Source organism: Drosophila mauritiana, chromosome 2L, assembly GCF_004382145.1.
Source record: "Drosophila mauritiana strain mau12 chromosome 2L, ASM438214v1, whole genome shotgun sequence".
In the NCBI taxonomy this organism is placed as follows: Eukaryota; Metazoa; Arthropoda; class Insecta; order Diptera; family Drosophilidae; genus Drosophila; species Drosophila mauritiana.
The window spans coordinates 5,609,775-5,627,637 of NC_046667.1; the positions used below are offsets into that span (position 1 = coordinate 5,609,775).

General features: G+C 46.5%; 6 protein-coding genes across 7 annotated transcripts in view; 3 read left to right on the forward strand and 3 right to left on the reverse strand.

Moving 5' to 3' along the window:
• Window positions 1-1,481: 1,481 nt before the first annotated feature.
• On the reverse strand, window positions 1,482-2,627 carry LOC117135188. The gene is made up of 5 exons (XM_033295255.1): window positions 2,553-2,627; window positions 2,357-2,495; window positions 2,208-2,293; window positions 1,999-2,152; window positions 1,482-1,939 (listed from the first exon to the last, which is right to left on the reverse strand). The coding sequence occupies exons 1-5, from the start codon at window positions 2,625-2,627 to the stop codon at window positions 1,482-1,484; spliced, it is 912 nt and encodes a 303-aa protein (XP_033151146.1).
• Window positions 2,628-2,937: 310 nt separating this feature from the next.
• LOC117135134 lies at window positions 2,938-4,044 on the forward strand. The gene is made up of 5 exons (XM_033295188.1): window positions 2,938-3,012; window positions 3,072-3,204; window positions 3,303-3,388; window positions 3,452-3,605; window positions 3,662-4,044. The coding sequence occupies exons 1-5, from the start codon at window positions 2,938-2,940 to the stop codon at window positions 4,042-4,044; spliced, it is 831 nt and encodes a 276-aa protein (XP_033151079.1).
• Window positions 4,045-4,143: 99 nt separating this feature from the next.
• LOC117144641 (beta-1,4-glucuronyltransferase 1) lies at window positions 4,144-6,533 on the reverse strand. Of its 2 annotated transcripts, XM_033309948.1 has the most exons (4): window positions 6,339-6,533; window positions 5,548-6,052; window positions 4,693-5,467; window positions 4,144-4,635 (listed from the first exon to the last, which is right to left on the reverse strand). In XM_033309948.1, exons 2-4 carry the CDS (start codon window positions 5,985-5,987, stop codon window positions 4,435-4,437), a joined length of 1,416 nt encoding a protein of 471 aa, XP_033165839.1. In that variant the 5' UTR covers window positions 5,988-6,052; window positions 6,339-6,533; the 3' UTR covers window positions 4,144-4,434. The 2 variants fall into 2 exon arrangements, with proteins under 2 accessions (XP_033165839.1, XP_033165831.1); XM_033309940.1 differs by having other exon boundaries at window positions 4,144-5,467.
• A 560-nt stretch (window positions 6,534-7,093) lies between these two features.
• On the forward strand, window positions 7,094-9,936 carry LOC117148817 (septin-interacting protein 1). Its single transcript, XM_033316466.1, has 3 exons — window positions 7,094-7,275; window positions 7,327-9,605; window positions 9,670-9,936. The coding sequence occupies exons 1-3, from the start codon at window positions 7,167-7,169 to the stop codon at window positions 9,799-9,801; spliced, it is 2,520 nt and encodes an 839-aa protein (XP_033172357.1). The 5' UTR covers window positions 7,094-7,166; the 3' UTR covers window positions 9,802-9,936.
• Window positions 9,937-10,409: 473 nt separating this feature from the next.
• Window positions 10,410-17,863, forward strand: part of LOC117135545 (neuroguidin) — a 35,193-nt gene continuing 27,739 nt past the window's right edge. The window contains exon 1 of the mRNA XM_033295841.1: window positions 10,410-10,976. Within this exon, the coding sequence (XP_033151732.1) occupies window positions 10,968-10,976 (9 nt within the window). The 5' untranslated portion in view covers window positions 10,410-10,967. The remainder of the gene's footprint in view (window positions 10,977-17,863) is intronic.
• On the reverse strand, window positions 12,755-14,384 carry LOC117135541. The gene has a single exon (XM_033295832.1). It carries the CDS (start codon window positions 14,304-14,306, stop codon window positions 13,047-13,049), a length of 1,260 nt encoding a protein of 419 aa, XP_033151723.1. The 5' UTR covers window positions 14,307-14,384; the 3' UTR covers window positions 12,755-13,046.

Here is a 17,863-nt window from a genome sequence, read left to right on the forward strand (position 1 = left end):
GAATGTTTGAGTGGTCTTTGATAAATTTACAAGAACTGCTCGCAAGGATTTGTTAGGTACATCCTATCTGATACCCTCTTTTGAGGTTCCGCTCCTGAAGTATTTTGCCGTCGACAGATCTCGCCTCCTGGCATCCATACCACGTTTTTTGGCAGCTTAATCCAGTGCTAAGCACACGGCAGATAATCAGCGACACGTATCGCCTTACGTGTATCCTAGTCGTGTCCCAAGGACTTTGTTGATGTCCTCCAAGAAGCGTCAGAGAAACGTTTGCCCCAGAGACGGTGATGAAAGGATTAGTGAAGCTTATAGCGCGCTAAGACTATTCTAAGGCGAGGCCAGGCCAGTAAAGAAAAAATAGTACTAATGTATGTAACAATATCATGAGTTGAATCATTGAATTTAAGGCAATATTAACTTATATCAGCTAATAAATGGAATTGCCCAGTTTTCAGTACTTTTCAGCAGAATGCAATATTTTCCGAAAAACTTTTAATTAAACTATAGAAAAGTTGTGAGAACAGAAGCTGCATTCCCACAGGCTTCAATGGCAGCAGTCAACAAAAGTGTCAACACATATCGCTGAAATCTCCTGGGCACCAGTCATGTCCATGTGGCCCGGATTTTCGTTGGCAGATGCTCAGAAAAACATTGAGAAAATAGAGGAGAAATCGAGGATATCGTTGGATGCCAGCCGGGCATTCCTAGCATTATCCACTGCGACTCATGCTCCATTGCCAGCGTCACCAATTGTTAAGTATTTTGATTTTTGTCGTTTGGCCAACACAATAGAATGGTCCACCGAATATCTCCCTGCCTGTCTGCTCTTTTGCTTTTTCCCCGCTTTTCCCTCGCTTTTCCCCCGCTTTTCCGGTCGCTGTGCACTTGGTTGGGAATGTAAAATGGGAAAAGCATTTGTAAGTCGAACCGGCCATTGAAGCATCCCGCTTCCTGGTCGAGGATATGCAAAGTGTCTCCCAGACAGAGTTGCATAATCTGTAGTGCCGTTTATGCAAAGTGCCCGCCAAAAGCCCAGGCAACAAAATCAAGGGAGATGGAAACTTTCGTCCTGCTGGGGAGTCAAGGATATTGTTGGGACAGGGTTTGCTGAATTGCATAGCTCGGTAAAGTGCTGAGCACAGGAATCGAAGACTTCTCGAATAAGCAGATAGGGCTTGTTATATTCACGCTGATTGCTTTTGGAAAAAAAGTTTCAAAATTGTGGTAACAAAAATGTTCAGAGAAGTTACAAAATTGTTTAACGTTTGTGATCGGATCTTATGTCTTACTAAGTTACCTTTACACTTCACAATCCGTATCTGTTTTTACTTAATAAAATTGAAAGTTTCAAAGTTTGATAAGACAGCTAAAAAGAGTTACTTAGGTATGCTATAAAACTGTTTTGGATGTTAGTGTATAATTCGTTAATTTTTATAGATTAACTAAAATTCAACCTGTTATCCTGTGACCAGTGATCAGTACTATCGGTGCAACTGATTCTCGGCGTAGCGTCGATTCAGCTCACTCTTGCGCTGGAAATCGCCGCCCACTCCGTTGAGTAGCTCGTTGGTGTGCCAGTTGCGATAGACGGACGGATCCGGCTGGTGGTCATCCCCGGTGCTCAGGGCCTGCTGCTGCCACCACTTCAGAGGTGGGTGCGGATAAGCTGCCTGCACGGGCAGGACGGACACCACCGGCGGCTGACGACGTGGCCACAGGCCCAGCTTGCTCAGTCGTTTCTCCTCGTCGATATTTGTATCGTGCATCTCGTGCATTCGCAGCACGTGGAGCGGCTTCTCGGAATCCTTCGATCGATTGCTTCTCATGGCCAGCGGATGGAAGGGATCGTCTCCGTAGAGCTCGCAGTAGCGGGCACTCTTCACCAGCCCGATGATCTGGAACATGGCCACGCAGGTGCAGGCATTGTAGCCCACAAACACTGAGAGAAGTCGGGATGGAGTCACTATATAGTATAGTTGCTATATACTGAATACTTACATATATAGAAACAGCCCAAAAGAGTGAGAATGATGAGAAAGCCCAAGTTAATCTGCTTCTTCAGCATGATCATCAGAACAATATGAAGGAAAGTAATGTATATAAAGTAGACAAACTCGAAGAATGCCAAGGGCAGTAGAAACCATTTCCGTAACTAGTTGAAACAAATCTATAAATCAAATCTATTGAAAGAACTATCCTTAACATACCTTGATAGCACCATAAATACTTAAGCAGGCTGCAGCCGAATGCATAAAGGATACTATGTGAACAACTGCGCCTAAGACCTCGGGATCTAGTTATTGAAAATAATTGGTCAAAATATGTATTAATTCACATCTGGTTAAAGAATTCCCACCGTCTTCACTCCAACTGATGTACTTTCGAACCCACTTTCTGTTCTTATACTCCGCGTCGTGCTCAAACAAATCGTTTAAAGGCTCGAAAACTTTGACTCCCAACGCGAAAAACGTAATGCTATGAGCCAATTCACGGATCTGAAAGCAGCAAGGTCAAGTTTTAAAGGACAAAAAGGAAGATTTATTGCAACTTACGATAGCCAGAACAGAAACGATTATGACACCCAGACGCACCGAGCAATAGCACATATAGGATTCCATTAATAACATATTGAATGTGGTATATTACCGGTAATGGCGGTCAGTAAATCACAACTGAGTACTCCGTGCCACAGGGAATTCGGTGAGTCAGCCACATAAGAACCACAAATGCGCACTAATTGCCGCCCAGCAAATGACAAAACCATGTACAAGATGCCAATCTGAATACTTGCGGTAATGCGAGTTCATATTCAAAGCGTCAAATTTCGATTCGAATGGCCAGCATATATCATTCGCTGGCCAGAACTCAAATGGAAAGCCACAGAATGTCGGCCCCAAATTGGAGCACAGATGGCTCAGTTGGTCCTGGGACAACAATATGGTGCTCATGGAGAGCTACTTCTTTTGTGCTTCGGTGCGACTGGGTGTCCTGGTCACTTGCATTGCAGCCACCGTGAGTTTAAACAATATAGAAGATGGTAGCCAATCTGAGCTGCTCTCATCCGGTTTTAGATAAAAAACACCATCTTCATGTGGCTGATATTCGCCGACGGAACATCTTTCCTGTTCTTCTTCATCAACGTTCTGGAAACCCATTATAGAACCAGCATGATTGTTAAGGAGTCCGTCACCTGGGTGGAACATTGTAAGTTCTTTGATAAGAACAAATATTCTAGCTGTAGAAACTATAAGTTCCTTTAAATTATATCAAATCTGTGAGTTATATAATTGTATGCCTAACAGATTCCAAGGAGCTCATGATGTTCATTCAACTCTACAGCTTTTGCCACATTGCAACTTGTGTTTCGGCGGCTTATGGTGCATATAAGGTCAGGTCTAGCATGTTTTTAATAGTAATATTATTCAGAAGATAATTATTATTTTCAATGCAGCTCAAGAAATACCACGTTATACCTTTGGCTATCTTCGAGTTCATTTACACAGTCCAGGTGGTTGTACTCGTAATTATAACGCTTCGGATTGCCAGACACATTGTGCCATTGGCCACCTTAATTCTGATGACCCTTGCCCTTTCATTTTACGCAAGTGAGCAAGTAAATTCGATTAGCCACATTTGTGTAAGATAACATTTTTCTTTTCAGTGCTTGTGGCCTATGACACATTGGCGTTGATTGCCTTCGTGCAAATAATGTTCCTGGTGCGGAGTCAACGATATATACGACTTTACGGTCCAGATCCTTTGAATCCTGTAACAAACGGAGTGCAACCCAATCACATGGCATCTAGAAATCCGATCTCACAACAGCCAATAATTATTTACGTAATGCCCAAAGCGGGGCAAAAATTATGGGATGTGCCACAATCGAAGTGGTGGCAGGATGAAAAAACTGATGTCAAAGTTCCACAAAAAGCAAATTATGAAGAGTCCTCTGAATTTTTTCAGCGGCAGGAGCTGCTGTCAAAAGTGTTACTACGAAATGCCATCAAAGAAGACTATCTGCACAAGGAAAGAGTTGCAATCTAAACGAATTTGTGGAACTCAGGAGAATTTAAAGTTCATAAAACAATTAATTTAAAATTTATGTTCTATATATTACAATACATGAAACAGCAGTATTACTAACACAAGTGCTCTAAGGTTAAGCAATCAGTTTCCCTAGGTATGGGGAATGGTATCCATTAGGTCTTAATTGTGACTCACTAATTGTATAAAATCGCTTAACTTAATATATTTTCACATTCATGAATAGCCAGCAATGAGCATTAAGTTCAAAACATATGTACTTACATACTATTCGTTTTAAGTAAAATCGTGTAATACCATATTTATATAGACTCTTTTCCCTAAAAAGGCATAACTTAGATGGGGCATAAATTCATTAGTTACATTATTGGTTACATTATCAAGGTAATGTCACGTCTTGCAGGCTGAGTTCTCTCCGAAGAGCACACGATATTCGGGTTCGATTTTATTCTTAATGAATTTGCTCATTTCCTTCGCGTATTGAAGACGAGTGGAGTCACCATTTCCGGTTTGCTTGATGCCAGGACTGTGCACTAGAAATGCTGGACTCAAGACATGGTATTCGTAGTCCAAAAGGCACATAGCGTAGTTCTGCAATAAAATGTTGCACTGTGAAACGGACACTACAAAACTACAGTAGTAACTCACCTGTATGCGCTTGTTCGACTGACCCTCCCACGTGACGCGTTCGTCGAACAGTGGCTCCGTGTTATCGCTTACGTAGAAGGGCTCCCAGGCTCGGAACTTCCATTTCCGCAACGCCTTGCTGAACAGGTGCAGCTGATCATCTGCTCGGGAGGTGCGATTGAGCCACTCTTCTTGGCCGGGAATCGTGTGGCATGTGGGGCAAAGCTTCAGATGGAACACCTGTGCCTGCTGCTTCCGAAAGAGGGCCAACAATTCGTCCTTATCCGCCGGCACTTGGACACCCGTTTCGACCTCGAAAACGGGCAGAGGATACACCCTTCTGCGCTGCCGCGGATCCAGTGCAAGGACACTGTGGTTTCTGGCCACCATGTCCAGGAATTGGTCGACGAAGCCCACGCTGGGATACAGCTCGATGTCGCAGGCGAAGATGAAGTGGGTGTTGGCCGCCAGCCTGGCTATATTCCTGCCCACATTGATGGGGTACGTGAGGTTGGCCCTGGACTTGTAGCTTTCCGTGGTTGGGATTCGTGTGTAGGGGGGCGATACCAACGATCCATTGGCCAGGGTGCACATGTGCGGATACAACAGGACCTCGGCCTCGTCATATGGTACGTAGTCAGGCATGTGCTGGTTTGGGAAGTACACGTGGAAGGAGACCCAGTCCTTGATGCTATCGCTCTCCGGCAAACAGTTTCGCACATACCGAATGGCATCCAGAGTGGTGTTAAGATCATAACCGGGAGTGTGGATGGCAAAACTAACTGGAGCACGCCAACTGGAAAATACGTGAATTAGGCAAGCAAAGATATCTATATAGATTGCTATTAAGTGTTTATTATATTAAAGAGCACTCACCGTGAGACCACCATTTCCAGATTATCGAAGAACGTAAAGTCCCCGTTGGTGGTGTACGTCACGGACTCGGCACAGCCGACTTCCCGACTCCTCCGTCCCATGACAAGATTCTGGAGCAGCCAGAACTCTCCGTGCTGAAGCCTCTGGAAACGGAGCGATCGGTCGCGGCACTTGAGCAACGATCGCAGTTCCTTGGTGCGAGCGGAGTCCTCTCGCTGTATGAATTTAGGATGCTGATCATGGGCGAGATGGAAGTCTGCAGAAGGTCTTGAGGGATTCGTGGGAAGTCCTACCGACTTGTGACCACCGATTTTTGAAGATGCGGCCAGCTTCTGAGCCTGCTGCAGGTTCCTCCAAACCAGCAAGAGTGCCACACTGAGCAGTATGAGCACTGGCCACAGACGGACATATTTCCTATTGCAAAAACTTATGGCCGCCATGCTGGATTCGATATCATTGATTCACAGGATCCTCTTAACTAGCAGGACGAAAAAAACTTATTGACCTGTGAACGGAAACAGAAACGTTGATATAATTCCGTTGAAAATGGATTTGGAAATCGAAAGAAGAGTTTATGGCAGTGACTGAGCTTTTGGATTGTAGTTATGCCTAATTTACGGGCCTATTGTATGAACTGAAATTAGTGCTGTACTCATCCGATAAGATCCCATGTAATGTGGTAGCATGCAAGGGGGTTCATCGACGTTTTATAATGTTCTGATAATGGGGCTAACCCACAATGAAGATGACTACCTCCTTTTACCCAGTAAAACTGAACATGATTTACGTACTCTGATAAAAACGGTGGCATTTATGGTTCCATACACAGAGAACAACTTTTCACTTTTCTGGCTGTCACTTTCATTTCCATCGACAAGAGTTTGCCAATTAAAGATTATCCCATTTTATGACGTTCGAAATCGTTCGAATCGTTCGAGAGATTTTTTCTGTTAAGATTAAATGTTATTTCAGGAACGAGACAGCCAACAGTCGGCGATGAATAATGGAAAGAAACTAAAATTACTGAAATTCCCGCGAAGTTATAATAGTTCGAGTGATTTTCTTATCCGTCCAGCTATCAGGATTGTCGTATTTTCCTATCGTTATCATATCAATTCAATGAACATAAACAATTGATAGCGCTAATCAAGTGTTAGTCAAATACCTTTTTGGTCAACAGACGATTAGGCGGTATTAACCTGCATTTCTTACTTAATCGATATTCATTTCTTATCATCATAATCAGCAAAATCAAAAAACTTTGAAAATTGTTTTAAAAATAGTTTTCTTTTGAAATCGGATTTTCAAGTATATCTCATATTATACCATATTTAGTATTTCTGTTAATTAAAAGGGAGTTAGGAAACTAACTTAACTAATAATAGTTCGGAAATTGTGAGATTATGTGTGATTTTTAATAGTCAAATAATTTAAATTAATTTTGGCGCCAGTGAGCTAAATATCGCTAGTGTACTAACCTTAGTAATTTGTGTTATCGATAACATTATCGATGGCTCGATTGCAAATTATGGGGCCATCCCTATTGTCAATGGTGCGTTTGTTTACATTCACAAAAGTTGCAGTTTCTGCTGTAAGTAATATATACACGTCTAGCAAGGATGTCGGACAGCGATTACGAGCGTTTCGAGATAACGGACTACGATCTGGACAATGAGTTCAACATCAATCGACCCCGTGGCCGCCAAAGCAGGCACCAACAGATCTACGGTATGTATTGAAATATCTTCCGGAATTAGTTTTTAAACGATCTTTTTACAGGTATTTGGGCGGATGACAGCGAGGAGGAGAGTGGTGGCGAGGGCGGAACTAAGCGAAGGGGGCGCGCCGCCCGCAAACCCAAAGACTACACCATGCCCGTCAATTTTGTGGCCGGCGGCATTCAGCAGTCGGGAAAAAAGAAGAAGAAGGCGCTCCAAGCCGATGATGAGAAGGGATCGCAAAAAGAAGGAGCAGATGCGGACCAGGGCGAGCAGAGCGACGACTCCGACGCCAGCGGACGGCCAGCCTTTGGCCGAAACGTCCCGGTCAGCTCCAACAGCTCATCAGAAGAGGAGAGGCCTACACTGGGCCGGAAACAGCCAAGCACCACATTTCAGCATCGCTCCCACATCGCCAGCGAGCGCAACGTGGGCGCCTGGGAGCAGCATACACGCGGCATTGGAGCTAAGCTGCTCCTCCAAATGGGCTATGAGCCTGGTAAGGGTCTGGGCAAAGACCTGCAGGGCATTTCGCAGCCGGTGCAAGCCCACGTCCGCAAGGGCAGAGGTGCTATCGGCGCCTATGGACCCGAAACTGCGGCAAGCATCGGAGGAAAGACGAACAAGAGCATCAAGGTGGATGAGGATGTGCGCGAGGCGAAAGAGTTTAAGGACCAGCTGAACAAGTGGCGAAAGGGCTCAGCCGGTGGCGCCGAACCAATGGAGCGGCAGGGCAAGCGCTACTACTACAAGTCCGTGGAGGAGGTGATTGCCAAGGGCCACACGTCCAGCCACCTTCTGTCGGAGAAGCTGAGCAAGAAACTGGGCAATGTGCGGGTGATCGATATGACAGGCCCAGAGCGACGAGTGCTGAGCGGCTATCATGCCTTGGGACAGGCTAAAATTACGCCAGAGGAGACGCTCTACGACACGGAGGCGACGGAAAAGGGATCCGCTCCCGCCTGCGTGTTTGCCATGCCCGAGCTGACGCACAACCTGCAGCTCTTGGTTAGCCAGTGTGAGCAGCAGATCATCGCCATCGACAACCAGGAACGCGAGTGTTCCAGCCAGCAGGCAGCGCTGGAGAGCGAGCACCGGAAGTTGGAGGAGATTGTCCAGCTAGAACAAAACCATATACGCACGCTGGAGGAATCGTTGGAGCGCGTGGAGCGGTTAAGCGATAATCCAGACTTGAGTTTACCTCAGGCGGAACGACTCTTTCGGGAGCTGCTCGTGGACTACGCTGCCGAATTCCAAGAGTTTGGACTTGCAGATCTGGCTGCCGGTGTGATAGCGCCGCTCCTGAAGAGAGAACTAGTTCAGTGGCAGCCATTGGTACACCCATCGGAACCGCTGCCACTCATCAAGAAATGGCGCGGCATGCTCCAGCAAGGAGATGCAGCAGAGCAGCAGCCCCGCAACGTCTTCGATCCGTACTCCTCGCTCATCTGGGCCGGCGTGATGCCTTCGTTTCGGGCCAGCGCTGCCGCATGGGAACCGAAGGAGCATCCGCCAATGGCTGCACTCCTAGATGCCTGGGCACCCCTGCTGCCTAGCTGGGTCTTGGATTCGGTTCTCGAGCAACTGGTTCTGCCACGACTGGTGGCTGGTGTCCAGGAGTGGGATCCGCTCACCGACACCGTTCCGATCGACAGTTGGGTGCTGCCGTGGCACGCCATCTTGGGCAGCAAGCTGGAGGAGGCCGTCTATCCTCAGATCCGCAGCAAATTGGGCATGGCATTGCGCGCCTGGTCACCGCAAGACCGCTCAGCCAGGGCCATGCTTACGCCCTGGCAGAAAGCCTTCCCCGAGGAAGAGATGCAAGAGTTCCTGCAGCGGTACATAGTGCCCAAACTGCAGGCGACTCTAGGCGAGCTCATCATCAATCCACTGCACCAGGACCTGGAGCTGTGGCACCAGGTGTGGGAGTGGCACGAGCTCATCGATCCCATGTACATGGCCCAACTACTGGACAGACACTTCTTCCCGCGCTGGATGCAGGTGCTCGTCGTCTGGCTGAATCAGTCGCCGGATTACGCGGAGATCTCCCGATGGTACACCGGCTGGAAGAGCATGTTGAGCGAACCGCTTCTGCGCGAGCCCAGCGTTAAGGAGCATCTGCGGCGAGCCCTGGAAATTATGCACAGAGCCAGCGATGCCCTGCTGCAGCCCACGGTGACGCCCACGCCCCCGCCTCCAGTTCCTCCGGCTCCAGTCATAATGATGGACCTGATTCATCCGCCCGCCCAGCTGGAGTTCAAAGAGCTAGTGTCGCAGCAATGCGCTGACTTGGGAATCATCTTCGCTCCTCTGCCTGGACGACGTGAGATGGGCAAACAGGTGACTCTTAATCCGTTTTCGAACAAAGATCGTTATATACTAATACATTTATTTGATTACACAGATTTATCGCGTGGGAAAGCTCTTCTGCTACATCGATCGTCACGTCTGCATGGTCAGCGATGGCAGCTTCAGCAACTGGAAGCCGGTGTCGCTGAATCATCTGCTAGAACGCTCTCAAACGGGAATTCTTTAAAGAAATAGCTGCGAAAATGTATGATAGGTTTAATTGGATTGGATCAGAAGTTTCACTCTTGTTCCCTACAAAGTTTGTAATATAAGTTGATTGTATGATGAGATGGATCTGCAGATAAAGGCAAATGTCTAAATATATATGAACAAGTAATCTGATATAAGATTCTGTATAAAGTAGAAAACGGATTTGAATAATTTTGAAGTTCATATGATTACATCCAAGTTATTCACCACGGTTTGTGTCCGAGCTGCATGCTACATGAATTTAAGATGTAAATATACTGGCAGTATTTTTCGGTATATACTTATTTATCTGCGTTGAACGACACAATTTACAAAAAAACATTGCCATGTTCCAAGTTCCACCATTCCGCCATCGCCGCAAACAGCAAACTCATCGGCGCTAATTTGACGAACATTTATTATACATAATTTTTACTATATAATTCGTGTTATTTTTTTTTCATTTAGCTCGTTTTTTTTATCAAAATATGGAAATAATGTTTGAAAAACCGAAGCGGCCCTTGCAACTAATCGATATCCGCAGCCGTGCATGGATGCTGGATACATCGATAGTATCGACTGGTAATCGGCCCGCTTCCACCTCTGGCCATCGCAGCTGACTCTAGAACGCGTCGGGGTAATAGGAATAAACTGACTGAGTTCGCGTTCGGTTCGTGTGGCGCACGCAAAGCAAGCAAGTAGTGAGCCAGATGCGGTTCGAAACGGTGCAGTCAACTGAAGCTCGCGCAGTGCAATACAATTAGTTGAAAAGCCAAGACACAAGCACTCCTATTGCGATAGGCACTGCTAGCAAATTGAAACCGCGTGCCTTTCGTTTCGCTTCTCCCGCTCTTTCGTTGCACTCCGCCCACACTATTCGCCAATGCAGTCGTGAGTGCGTGTGTGCGTGCGTATTTTCCCCCCAAATTCAATGAATTCGACAGGCAGTGCAATAAAAGCGCAACTAAAACAAAAGTGATTCCACCACGTGCGCCGCTCTCTCGCGTCTTAAGTTCAGTTGTTGTAGCTGCTTTCGTTTGTTTTGCTGGCGTCTCGCTCTAACGGCTCACACTGCTAAATTTACCGTTCGCCGAGCAACCGGCACGCGAATACCCGTTGGATTAGGAGGACTCAGTAACGGGACACCCGCACAAGGACATCAAAATGGTGCAGGTGTGTAATATATTTAATTTTAAAGCAAAGCTATATTAAAGAAGTTTTAATATAACTGTAAATGTAATATTCCTGTATATCCATCTATCACTACTAAGATACAGGTATTAAGTTTGATAGTTATTGCAATTTGTTCTATTATTCTAAATACACTAGATACATATACAGTTTTATACAGTATCCTCAAATCCTAAATCCTTAAATCCTAAAATAGCTGCTTATGATAATTGAAACGATTATTCAACGTCAGATTTTGTGGTATATCAGCATCTTAAGCCCATTATCCTCGAATATTTTAAGTTTTACAGAAATAAATTTTATACTCTTTGATATCTTGAACACGAAATCAATCTGTGTAGTTTTCGAAAAAAAAGCATTTCTAGTTTCCAATTCAATTATATTCCACCCTGCCACTGACCTTTTGACGCCATTACGCACAACCCCCATAATCCCGGAACGGGACACCACAGCTCAAAATGCACTTTTTAGCGACCATCCCGAGTCGATTCGCGCCTCACCACCCAACCCAAGTCAGTCTCAACCCACCCAAAAACCCAACACAACCCCCACTTCACCCCTGGCTGCACTTTCCCTAGCCCAAATCAACCACCAGAACCGGGAAGTTTCGAAAAATATACAGCTGATATAGAAAACTGGCAAGCTTGGAGAGTTATGGGAAATATGGCAATTAGAAATGGTTGGTCGTGCTTCGATATCGGCAGACGGGGTCCGCCCGTACAGGTCGCCTTCGAACGTAATGCACATAAAACGGCGCATTTAGTCAATTTTTCCTTCAGCCAGGCGTACCAACTGAAAAGAGAAACATCCAATGTGATGGAACAATTGGGGTTGACACTAGCTGATACCCTTTTATTTCGTCCAAAGGAAAATATACTTTAAACGGTTATCTTCAACTATGTTTCATGAATAATGTTTAAAGGCCTTTAAACTTTCAAAAAACATAAACCACTGAATGGTAATGAAAGTAAACTTTTGCCATGCCTGCTCTTCTTTGTGATACCCTGTATTCGTTCCTATGTGGAGAAACGAATCCTCTGGTTAGTCACCTGCCGCCGTTTCCCCGCGCCAAATGAGTGAAGTACCACTTTTCGATTTGAAATGCTTTTTGCGCCTGCCCCGGCCAACTGTCCACCCTGCCCCACCGCCCACTCATCACTGCATCCAGCAACAGCCCAACCGCCTCCATCCACATGGTCGTCAAAGCGCTTTTTACCCATTTGCATTTGCATTTGCCGATGCCCGGGCCGAGGAGTAGGTCCTTGGTCCCTGCATGGGGTGGGTACTGGGTGGTGGTGGGCTAGTGAACAGTGGGCAGTGGGTGGATTCACTGCGTTTTGCACTGCGCTTTGCACTGCGTTCAATAGCCAAAGCGAACGAACATTTCTGACGTTTGACCGAACTTTGTTGTTGTTCCAGTGCTGCAGCTGCATCAGCATCAGTATCAGCAGCCTGCTCCTCCGCTCCTGTGGCTAATGGTAAACTGCTGGGCAGGATGGGAGGTAATAGGCACATTTGTGCCGCCCACCCCCCCAACACCGACCACCCGAACACCCCTTCGCCCCACAGCGCATGGAGGCCAGTCTCTTATTTTGTAACTCCATGCGCCAACGAATGTCAAAAGCACAAAAATTTCAACGAGGATAACAGGCACGGACGCATGCTAATCAGGACAATTAAGTTAAAAGCGGCACGGATGCAGCTCCATGGGCGTCTGCTCAGGAGGTTTTAACTGGAGTTCAGCCAGTCATTCACCACTATTATTCTTGATTCCTATATTAGGTGATTAAACGATTAAAGAATACACATGGATTTAATTGTTTATAAAGCATAAAAACATATCGAATCTGTTATCTCAGTTGTTAGGTTGATTGTCATGAATGAGCTTTGGGTTTGGTTCATGGGTTTGCCTAAAGATTTCCTCGCTTTTCAGCCACTTTGTCTGCCCCACCCATCGGCAACCTCTTTCATAAGGAAACTTATCTTGGCAAATGGAAAATTCTCGCAAACGATTCGAGTCCTTGTTCGATTTTTTGTAGGTTGTAGGTTATTTTATCTCATAAATGTGTAGCTGCTTTTCGAGTTTGAATAGTTAAGATTGCGATATAAGGAGGTCAAATGTGGTTCTGGACGGGGTGATCTTCTAGGCGGAGACATCTGGAGACAGCTCTTGAAGCAGTTCCACTCGGAGGGTTGTCCTTGACAATTAGAATTCGATTCATAGATTAAGGCATTATCCTGAACCTCTTGGTCGCGATAAAAGTCCATGTTATTTTGGCTAAAAGTACCACTGCCTTCGGATAAACGATAGGAGCCTTGATAAGGGTTGCCCTGGTTCTTGATTTCCACCTGGACCGTGGGTTCAACGGAGTCCCTTTTGTAGCAAGCGTATATAATTTTGAGCCAGCGTAGCACCGTCAAAAGTTCCGGCCAGGGGATCAGCAGCATAAGGCAGGTCATTCCAAAGCACCTGTGATCGGATGCAGTGAGGATCAGCCAGTAGGAGATGGACCTCAGCAAGCGGTGATGCAGGCGGCGAAAGAGAGTGCGCCGCCACAGAAAGCTGCAGCTCTGGGAGGCGGACTTCAGCAACCAGGCGCCACCGATCAGGGCCAGGGTTATCACAATGGGCCGCTCGTTAAGCACCAGCTTGAAGTTCACCTTGAGCGTTCCGGGTCGCAGGTACCGCTCGCCATCAGATGCCATTAGGGTGGCTGCGACCGCCAACAAACCCGCCAGGTGGGCGCCCAGGGCCGCAGCTGAGCAGTAGAAGAAAAGCAGGGAATCCGCCAGGAGCGGACAGCTTACCCATAAAACGATGCCAAAGGTGAACTGTGTCACCCGCTCAAGGTCGAAACTGATCACTTCGAGCGTAAGGACGAACGGCTTGGATGTGTAGATGCCGTAACAGGAGTGGTCATACGTGGGCATCGGAATGATCCGTGCCTCCTCTGCGGAATGGCCCAACGGCTTTCCTTCGTGGCACTCATCCTGTTGGCTATGCGCATGATAGACTTCCCGCACGGTGGCTCCTTTATACTGACTGTAATCTCCGCCAGCACCTATCTGCAAGCGCAGGCTGTTGCTCTGGAAGACGTTCCACATGGAGAACGCTGTTGGCGGCTGGCAGTAGACCTGGATCTGGTTTTGCACGTACAGCATGTTGAGCAGCGTCTGTCCTTCCTGGATGTGGGGCTCACCAGGAAGCATATACATCGGCTTCTGCTCGTAAAACGCATTATCCCAGCCCACGAACGAGGATGCTGCATTGTTTAGCCCAAGGATAACTAAAGCGAGCAGAAGAGCCCACATTGGATAGTAGTGTTTATATTCAATATGTTTCCGATCTATATGGCGTACGAGTTTCAAAGAAAATTTCCAGAATTTATGAGCCGGGCTGCTTCGATAAAAATACATGTAGGAAACATACATTAATCTTACGCTAGCATATATAGTAAATCGCTTAGATCTAGATATATCCATATCTATCGGCTAAGTTTAGGTTTTGCAACTATTTCTCAAGCTGCAGAAGCTTCATAGTATCAATAGTGTCTCTCTGGCATTCTAAGCTGCCTTCTCCCATTCAGATTTTTTTTTCAGGACGTTCGAATCCTTTGTGCCCCATTTTCCTTCAATTTTTCGTTGCCATTCCTTTCTACGTCGTTCGTTCCATTTCTTTGCATTTCCATAGCGACTTTTTCTACGTGGACCAGCGAAGTGCGTATGGGCTGATGACTGACTTCGGACCACGCGTACTAACTACTACGAAGGACATGGGGCACAAAAACTCACTACGAGCGTGGTACTACACGCCAAACCCCCTTCTCCTCCTTCTTTTTTTTTGCCAAAAGTCAGGGGCAACAATGAAGGAGGAAGAAAATAAAACGCGGCGCTCGTTCCATCAAAGTGGAAGTCGCGGCCTGCAAAGGATATAAAAGCAAACAGAAAGCTGGACACAAAAAAAGAAACACGAGGAAAGTCGGAAAAAAAAAGCAAGAAAAAGCCGGGAAAGGAAACTGGGGAAAGGCAGAAATCCCCGCACAAAGTGGCAACCGGAAACTAACAACAAACGCTGAATGCAGGAGCAACCGAGATGGCAGATACATATATGTATGTACATCTGGGCGGAGGTGGAGAGAGCAGGGCGGCATGCTTTTTTGCATTATGGTCAAAAATCGAACTGGAATTTCTGCAATTTTTTTGCCCCGCTCCTTGTTGTTGCTTTTGGCCAGCTCTGCTGTGTGGCTATCATTGCGTTCGTTTGCAACGCATCGGTCTTTTTTTGGCCTGATGGTGGTCAGTGGGCGATGGGCGGTGGGTGGTGGTCGTGTGGGTGGAAATGGGACTGGGAGACAGCCGGTGGCCTCATGCATTTTCCGTGTTTCGTATTGTGCGCAAAATAAATTGGTAAACAAGCGAGCAGGCCAGAAAGAGATGGGCTCGGAGAGCGAGAGGGGGAATGTCCTGGTCAATGGCAATACATACACGACATCCGGATCGTACATAGTCCCCAGTGCAGTTGTGTGCAGGTCCTCGTTTTCCGACTGCATTTCGGTGTGTGCCATGCTTCGCCCGACCAACCGCCCGCCCGCCCACTTCCACCCATTCGCTCTCTCTCGCTCTCTGGTGAATTGCACTTTGTCCCTCAGCTGCCACGAGCCCCATACCCCGTCCACGCCCCTTTTTTATATTTCTGGCCACCGAAATAGGCTGCGTCGCTGTCGCTGCCGCCATTTTCACCAGCTTCGCCGTCCACGTTTCCATTCGCAACACCCAGCCATCCTGCCATTCCCACCTCCCCCAAAATTTCCCACCACCCCCCGAAAAGCCGACCATCCCGCCCCCAGCACTCGCGCCTTTGCCCCACGCATGTATTTCAGCCGCCGCCGTTGTTGTTTTCCCGGTCGCTGCATTGGCTGACGACGCTCCTCGAGCCCTGCTTTTGTGCACAGTGAGCCAGGAAACTATGCAATCAGTCAAAACAAAAATGCGACTCGAACTGAATTGCTCCCCAGAGTTTTCACTGTGTACAATTGCAGGGTATTCACGCATAAAAACAATATGGGATATAGGATCACTTTTATTTCATTAATAAATTCTTTTTATTCATTCATAAATTCTTGCAGTGTTCAAAAGTTTTGCAACTTAGCTGCCTGGATCTCTAAAATAATTTTGGAATAGAACTAGAATAAATGCTGTGATAGGATCAAAATACAAAATGAAGCTAAATAGTATACTATGAATTTATAAATATTAATTGAAATTTATTATGCTTCATTCACTTAAGTGTAAGAAGTATCTCACGCAGTGCCCACTGTGCCAATCCAATCGGCAGTTGCGCCATATAAAACGATTGAAACACAGCGCGACATTTCTGTTGCTGTTGCCACTGCTGCTGCAGCAACCTGATGTAGTTGCTGCTGCTGCTGTTGCTATGTGTGCCAGGCAAAAGGCCAAACGCATGTGTGGTCAGGATCCCCCCCCTGCGTGCGGCGGAGTGCAGGACAAGGAACTCTCGGTGCACAGGAGTACATAAACTACATAGGGAGCGAGCGAGAACGAGGGTAAAAATCGAACACACTGCTCGGGCGAGTGAATGAAACGAGCCTATGTACAATGGCATCCTCTGCACATGAGAGCCGGCCAGGACATGTGTGTGGGTGTGGATGTGGATGAGGATTGGGATTGGGATTGGGATGGGGGGCAGGTGGCACGTGTGGTTGGGTGGTGGGCCTACGCATCGGTAGCTGGACTGGTAGCCACCTCGACTGCCTCAACAGCGGCAAACGCATCGAATGCGCATCGAATCGAAGCCCAACGTTGATTGTATTATATTGGCAAAGTTCAGAGCGCTCTACCCCAGCACTGGCCACCCCGCAAGCCACCTGAATCACCCATCCACTGAATCCAGCCACCCACTGGCCATAACTCTGGTTGTCCGTCAGACATCAGTTGAGCGGCCTGCACTTAAATGCCAGTGTGCGAGTGCGTGTGATTGTGTGTGTGAGTGTGTATCTATGTGATGTGCCCCCTTCAGGCGGGCCCACATGCAGCAAATTGAATAAACTCCCCAAATCAAATTTTTCTCCATTTTGCCGAGAGAAAGAACTTTGACTGACATGCAGAGGAGTGTGTTGGCGGTGCCATCTGTGTGTTTCTTAGCCATTTAAAGGGTCAATGAAATGCAAAAGTCGGCAATGTTTTGGGGTTCCTTTCCAACTGTGGAGCCCAACAAGCCGTTTCGCCCTCCAAGCTCAATTGTGTCATCTTTCATTTTGATGGCCAGATGGTTTTCATTTCGCAAAATATGGTCCCCCATCCGATGGCTAAAAGTTGTGTTGGGGCTTTATAGACATTGTTTATGTTTACAGAAGTCATCGTTCCATTTTTGGGTTGATCTCATATATAATCAGACCTATTTCCTAATTTCTAATTGCTTTGAAAGTGGAAGATAGTCTTTGCTAGTATTGCATCATCTATGCATTTTGAAGTACATTTACATTTGACATATACAATAAGCAACTGGTATGGATTTCAGATGTGAATAAGACTACACACATGACCTATAGGAGTAGAGAAACCATCCTGCCGAGTGAACTCCATGCTCCTGACTCAAGAATTCCTTTTGTTCCAAACAAAATTACGTTTAAATATTTACTCTTTTCCCCCAGATTTCGGTTGTTTGCTGTCTCTGTGTGAGTTTGTGTCCTTAGTTGGCTTCACTCGGTTGAAGGTCAAATTACGAGAGCATTTTACTAACTTTTCAGTTCGCCGCCCTCTCAAAGTAAATTTAAGGCCAAAAATGTTTTTATACATATAGATGAAATGGGTCAAAAGTTGTTACAGCTTTTTCACTAGTCTGGAGAAAG

What these genes read in the sequence shown, in the direction of transcription:
- LOC117135188 (XM_033295255.1), bottom strand. Translation starts at nt 2,627, where the DNA reads ATGTTATTAATGGAATCCTATATGTGCTATTGCTCGGTGCGTCTGGGT. An exon ending in GTATTTATGGTGCTATCAAG is followed by an intron (nt 2,153 to 2,207) that starts GTATGTTAAGGA and finishes TGTTTCAACTAG; the next exon opens with TTACGGAAATGGTTTCTACT. An exon ending in TTTGGGCTGTTTCTATATAT is followed by an intron (nt 1,940 to 1,998) that starts GTAAGTATTCAG and finishes GACTTCTCTCAG; the next exon opens with TGTTTGTGGGCTACAATGCC.
- LOC117135134 (XM_033295188.1), top strand. Translation starts at nt 2,938, where the DNA reads ATGGTGCTCATGGAGAGCTACTTCTTTTGTGCTTCGGTGCGACTGGGT. An exon ending in CGGCTTATGGTGCATATAAG is followed by an intron (nt 3,389 to 3,451) that starts GTCAGGTCTAGC and finishes TTTTCAATGCAG; the next exon opens with CTCAAGAAATACCACGTTAT. An exon ending in TGCCCTTTCATTTTACGCAA is followed by an intron (nt 3,606 to 3,661) that starts GTGAGCAAGTAA and finishes TTTTCTTTTCAG; the next exon opens with TGCTTGTGGCCTATGACACA.
- LOC117144641 (XM_033309940.1), bottom strand. Translation starts at nt 5,987, where the DNA reads ATGGCGGCCATAAGTTTTTGCAATAGGAAATATGTCCGTCTGTGGCCA. An exon ending in CTGGAAATGGTGGTCTCACG is followed by an intron (nt 5,468 to 5,547) that starts GTGAGTGCTCTT and finishes CGTATTTTCCAG; the next exon opens with TTGGCGTGCTCCAGTTAGTT.
- LOC117148817 (XM_033316466.1), top strand. Translation starts at nt 7,167, where the DNA reads ATGTCGGACAGCGATTACGAGCGTTTCGAGATAACGGACTACGATCTG. An exon ending in CAGGCACCAACAGATCTACG is followed by an intron (nt 7,276 to 7,326) that starts GTATGTATTGAA and finishes ATCTTTTTACAG; the next exon opens with GTATTTGGGCGGATGACAGC. An exon ending in GACGTGAGATGGGCAAACAG is followed by an intron (nt 9,606 to 9,669) that starts GTGACTCTTAAT and finishes TTGATTACACAG; the next exon opens with ATTTATCGCGTGGGAAAGCT.
- LOC117135541 (XM_033295832.1), bottom strand. Translation starts at nt 14,306, where the DNA reads ATGTGGGCTCTTCTGCTCGCTTTAGTTATCCTTGGGCTAAACAATGCA.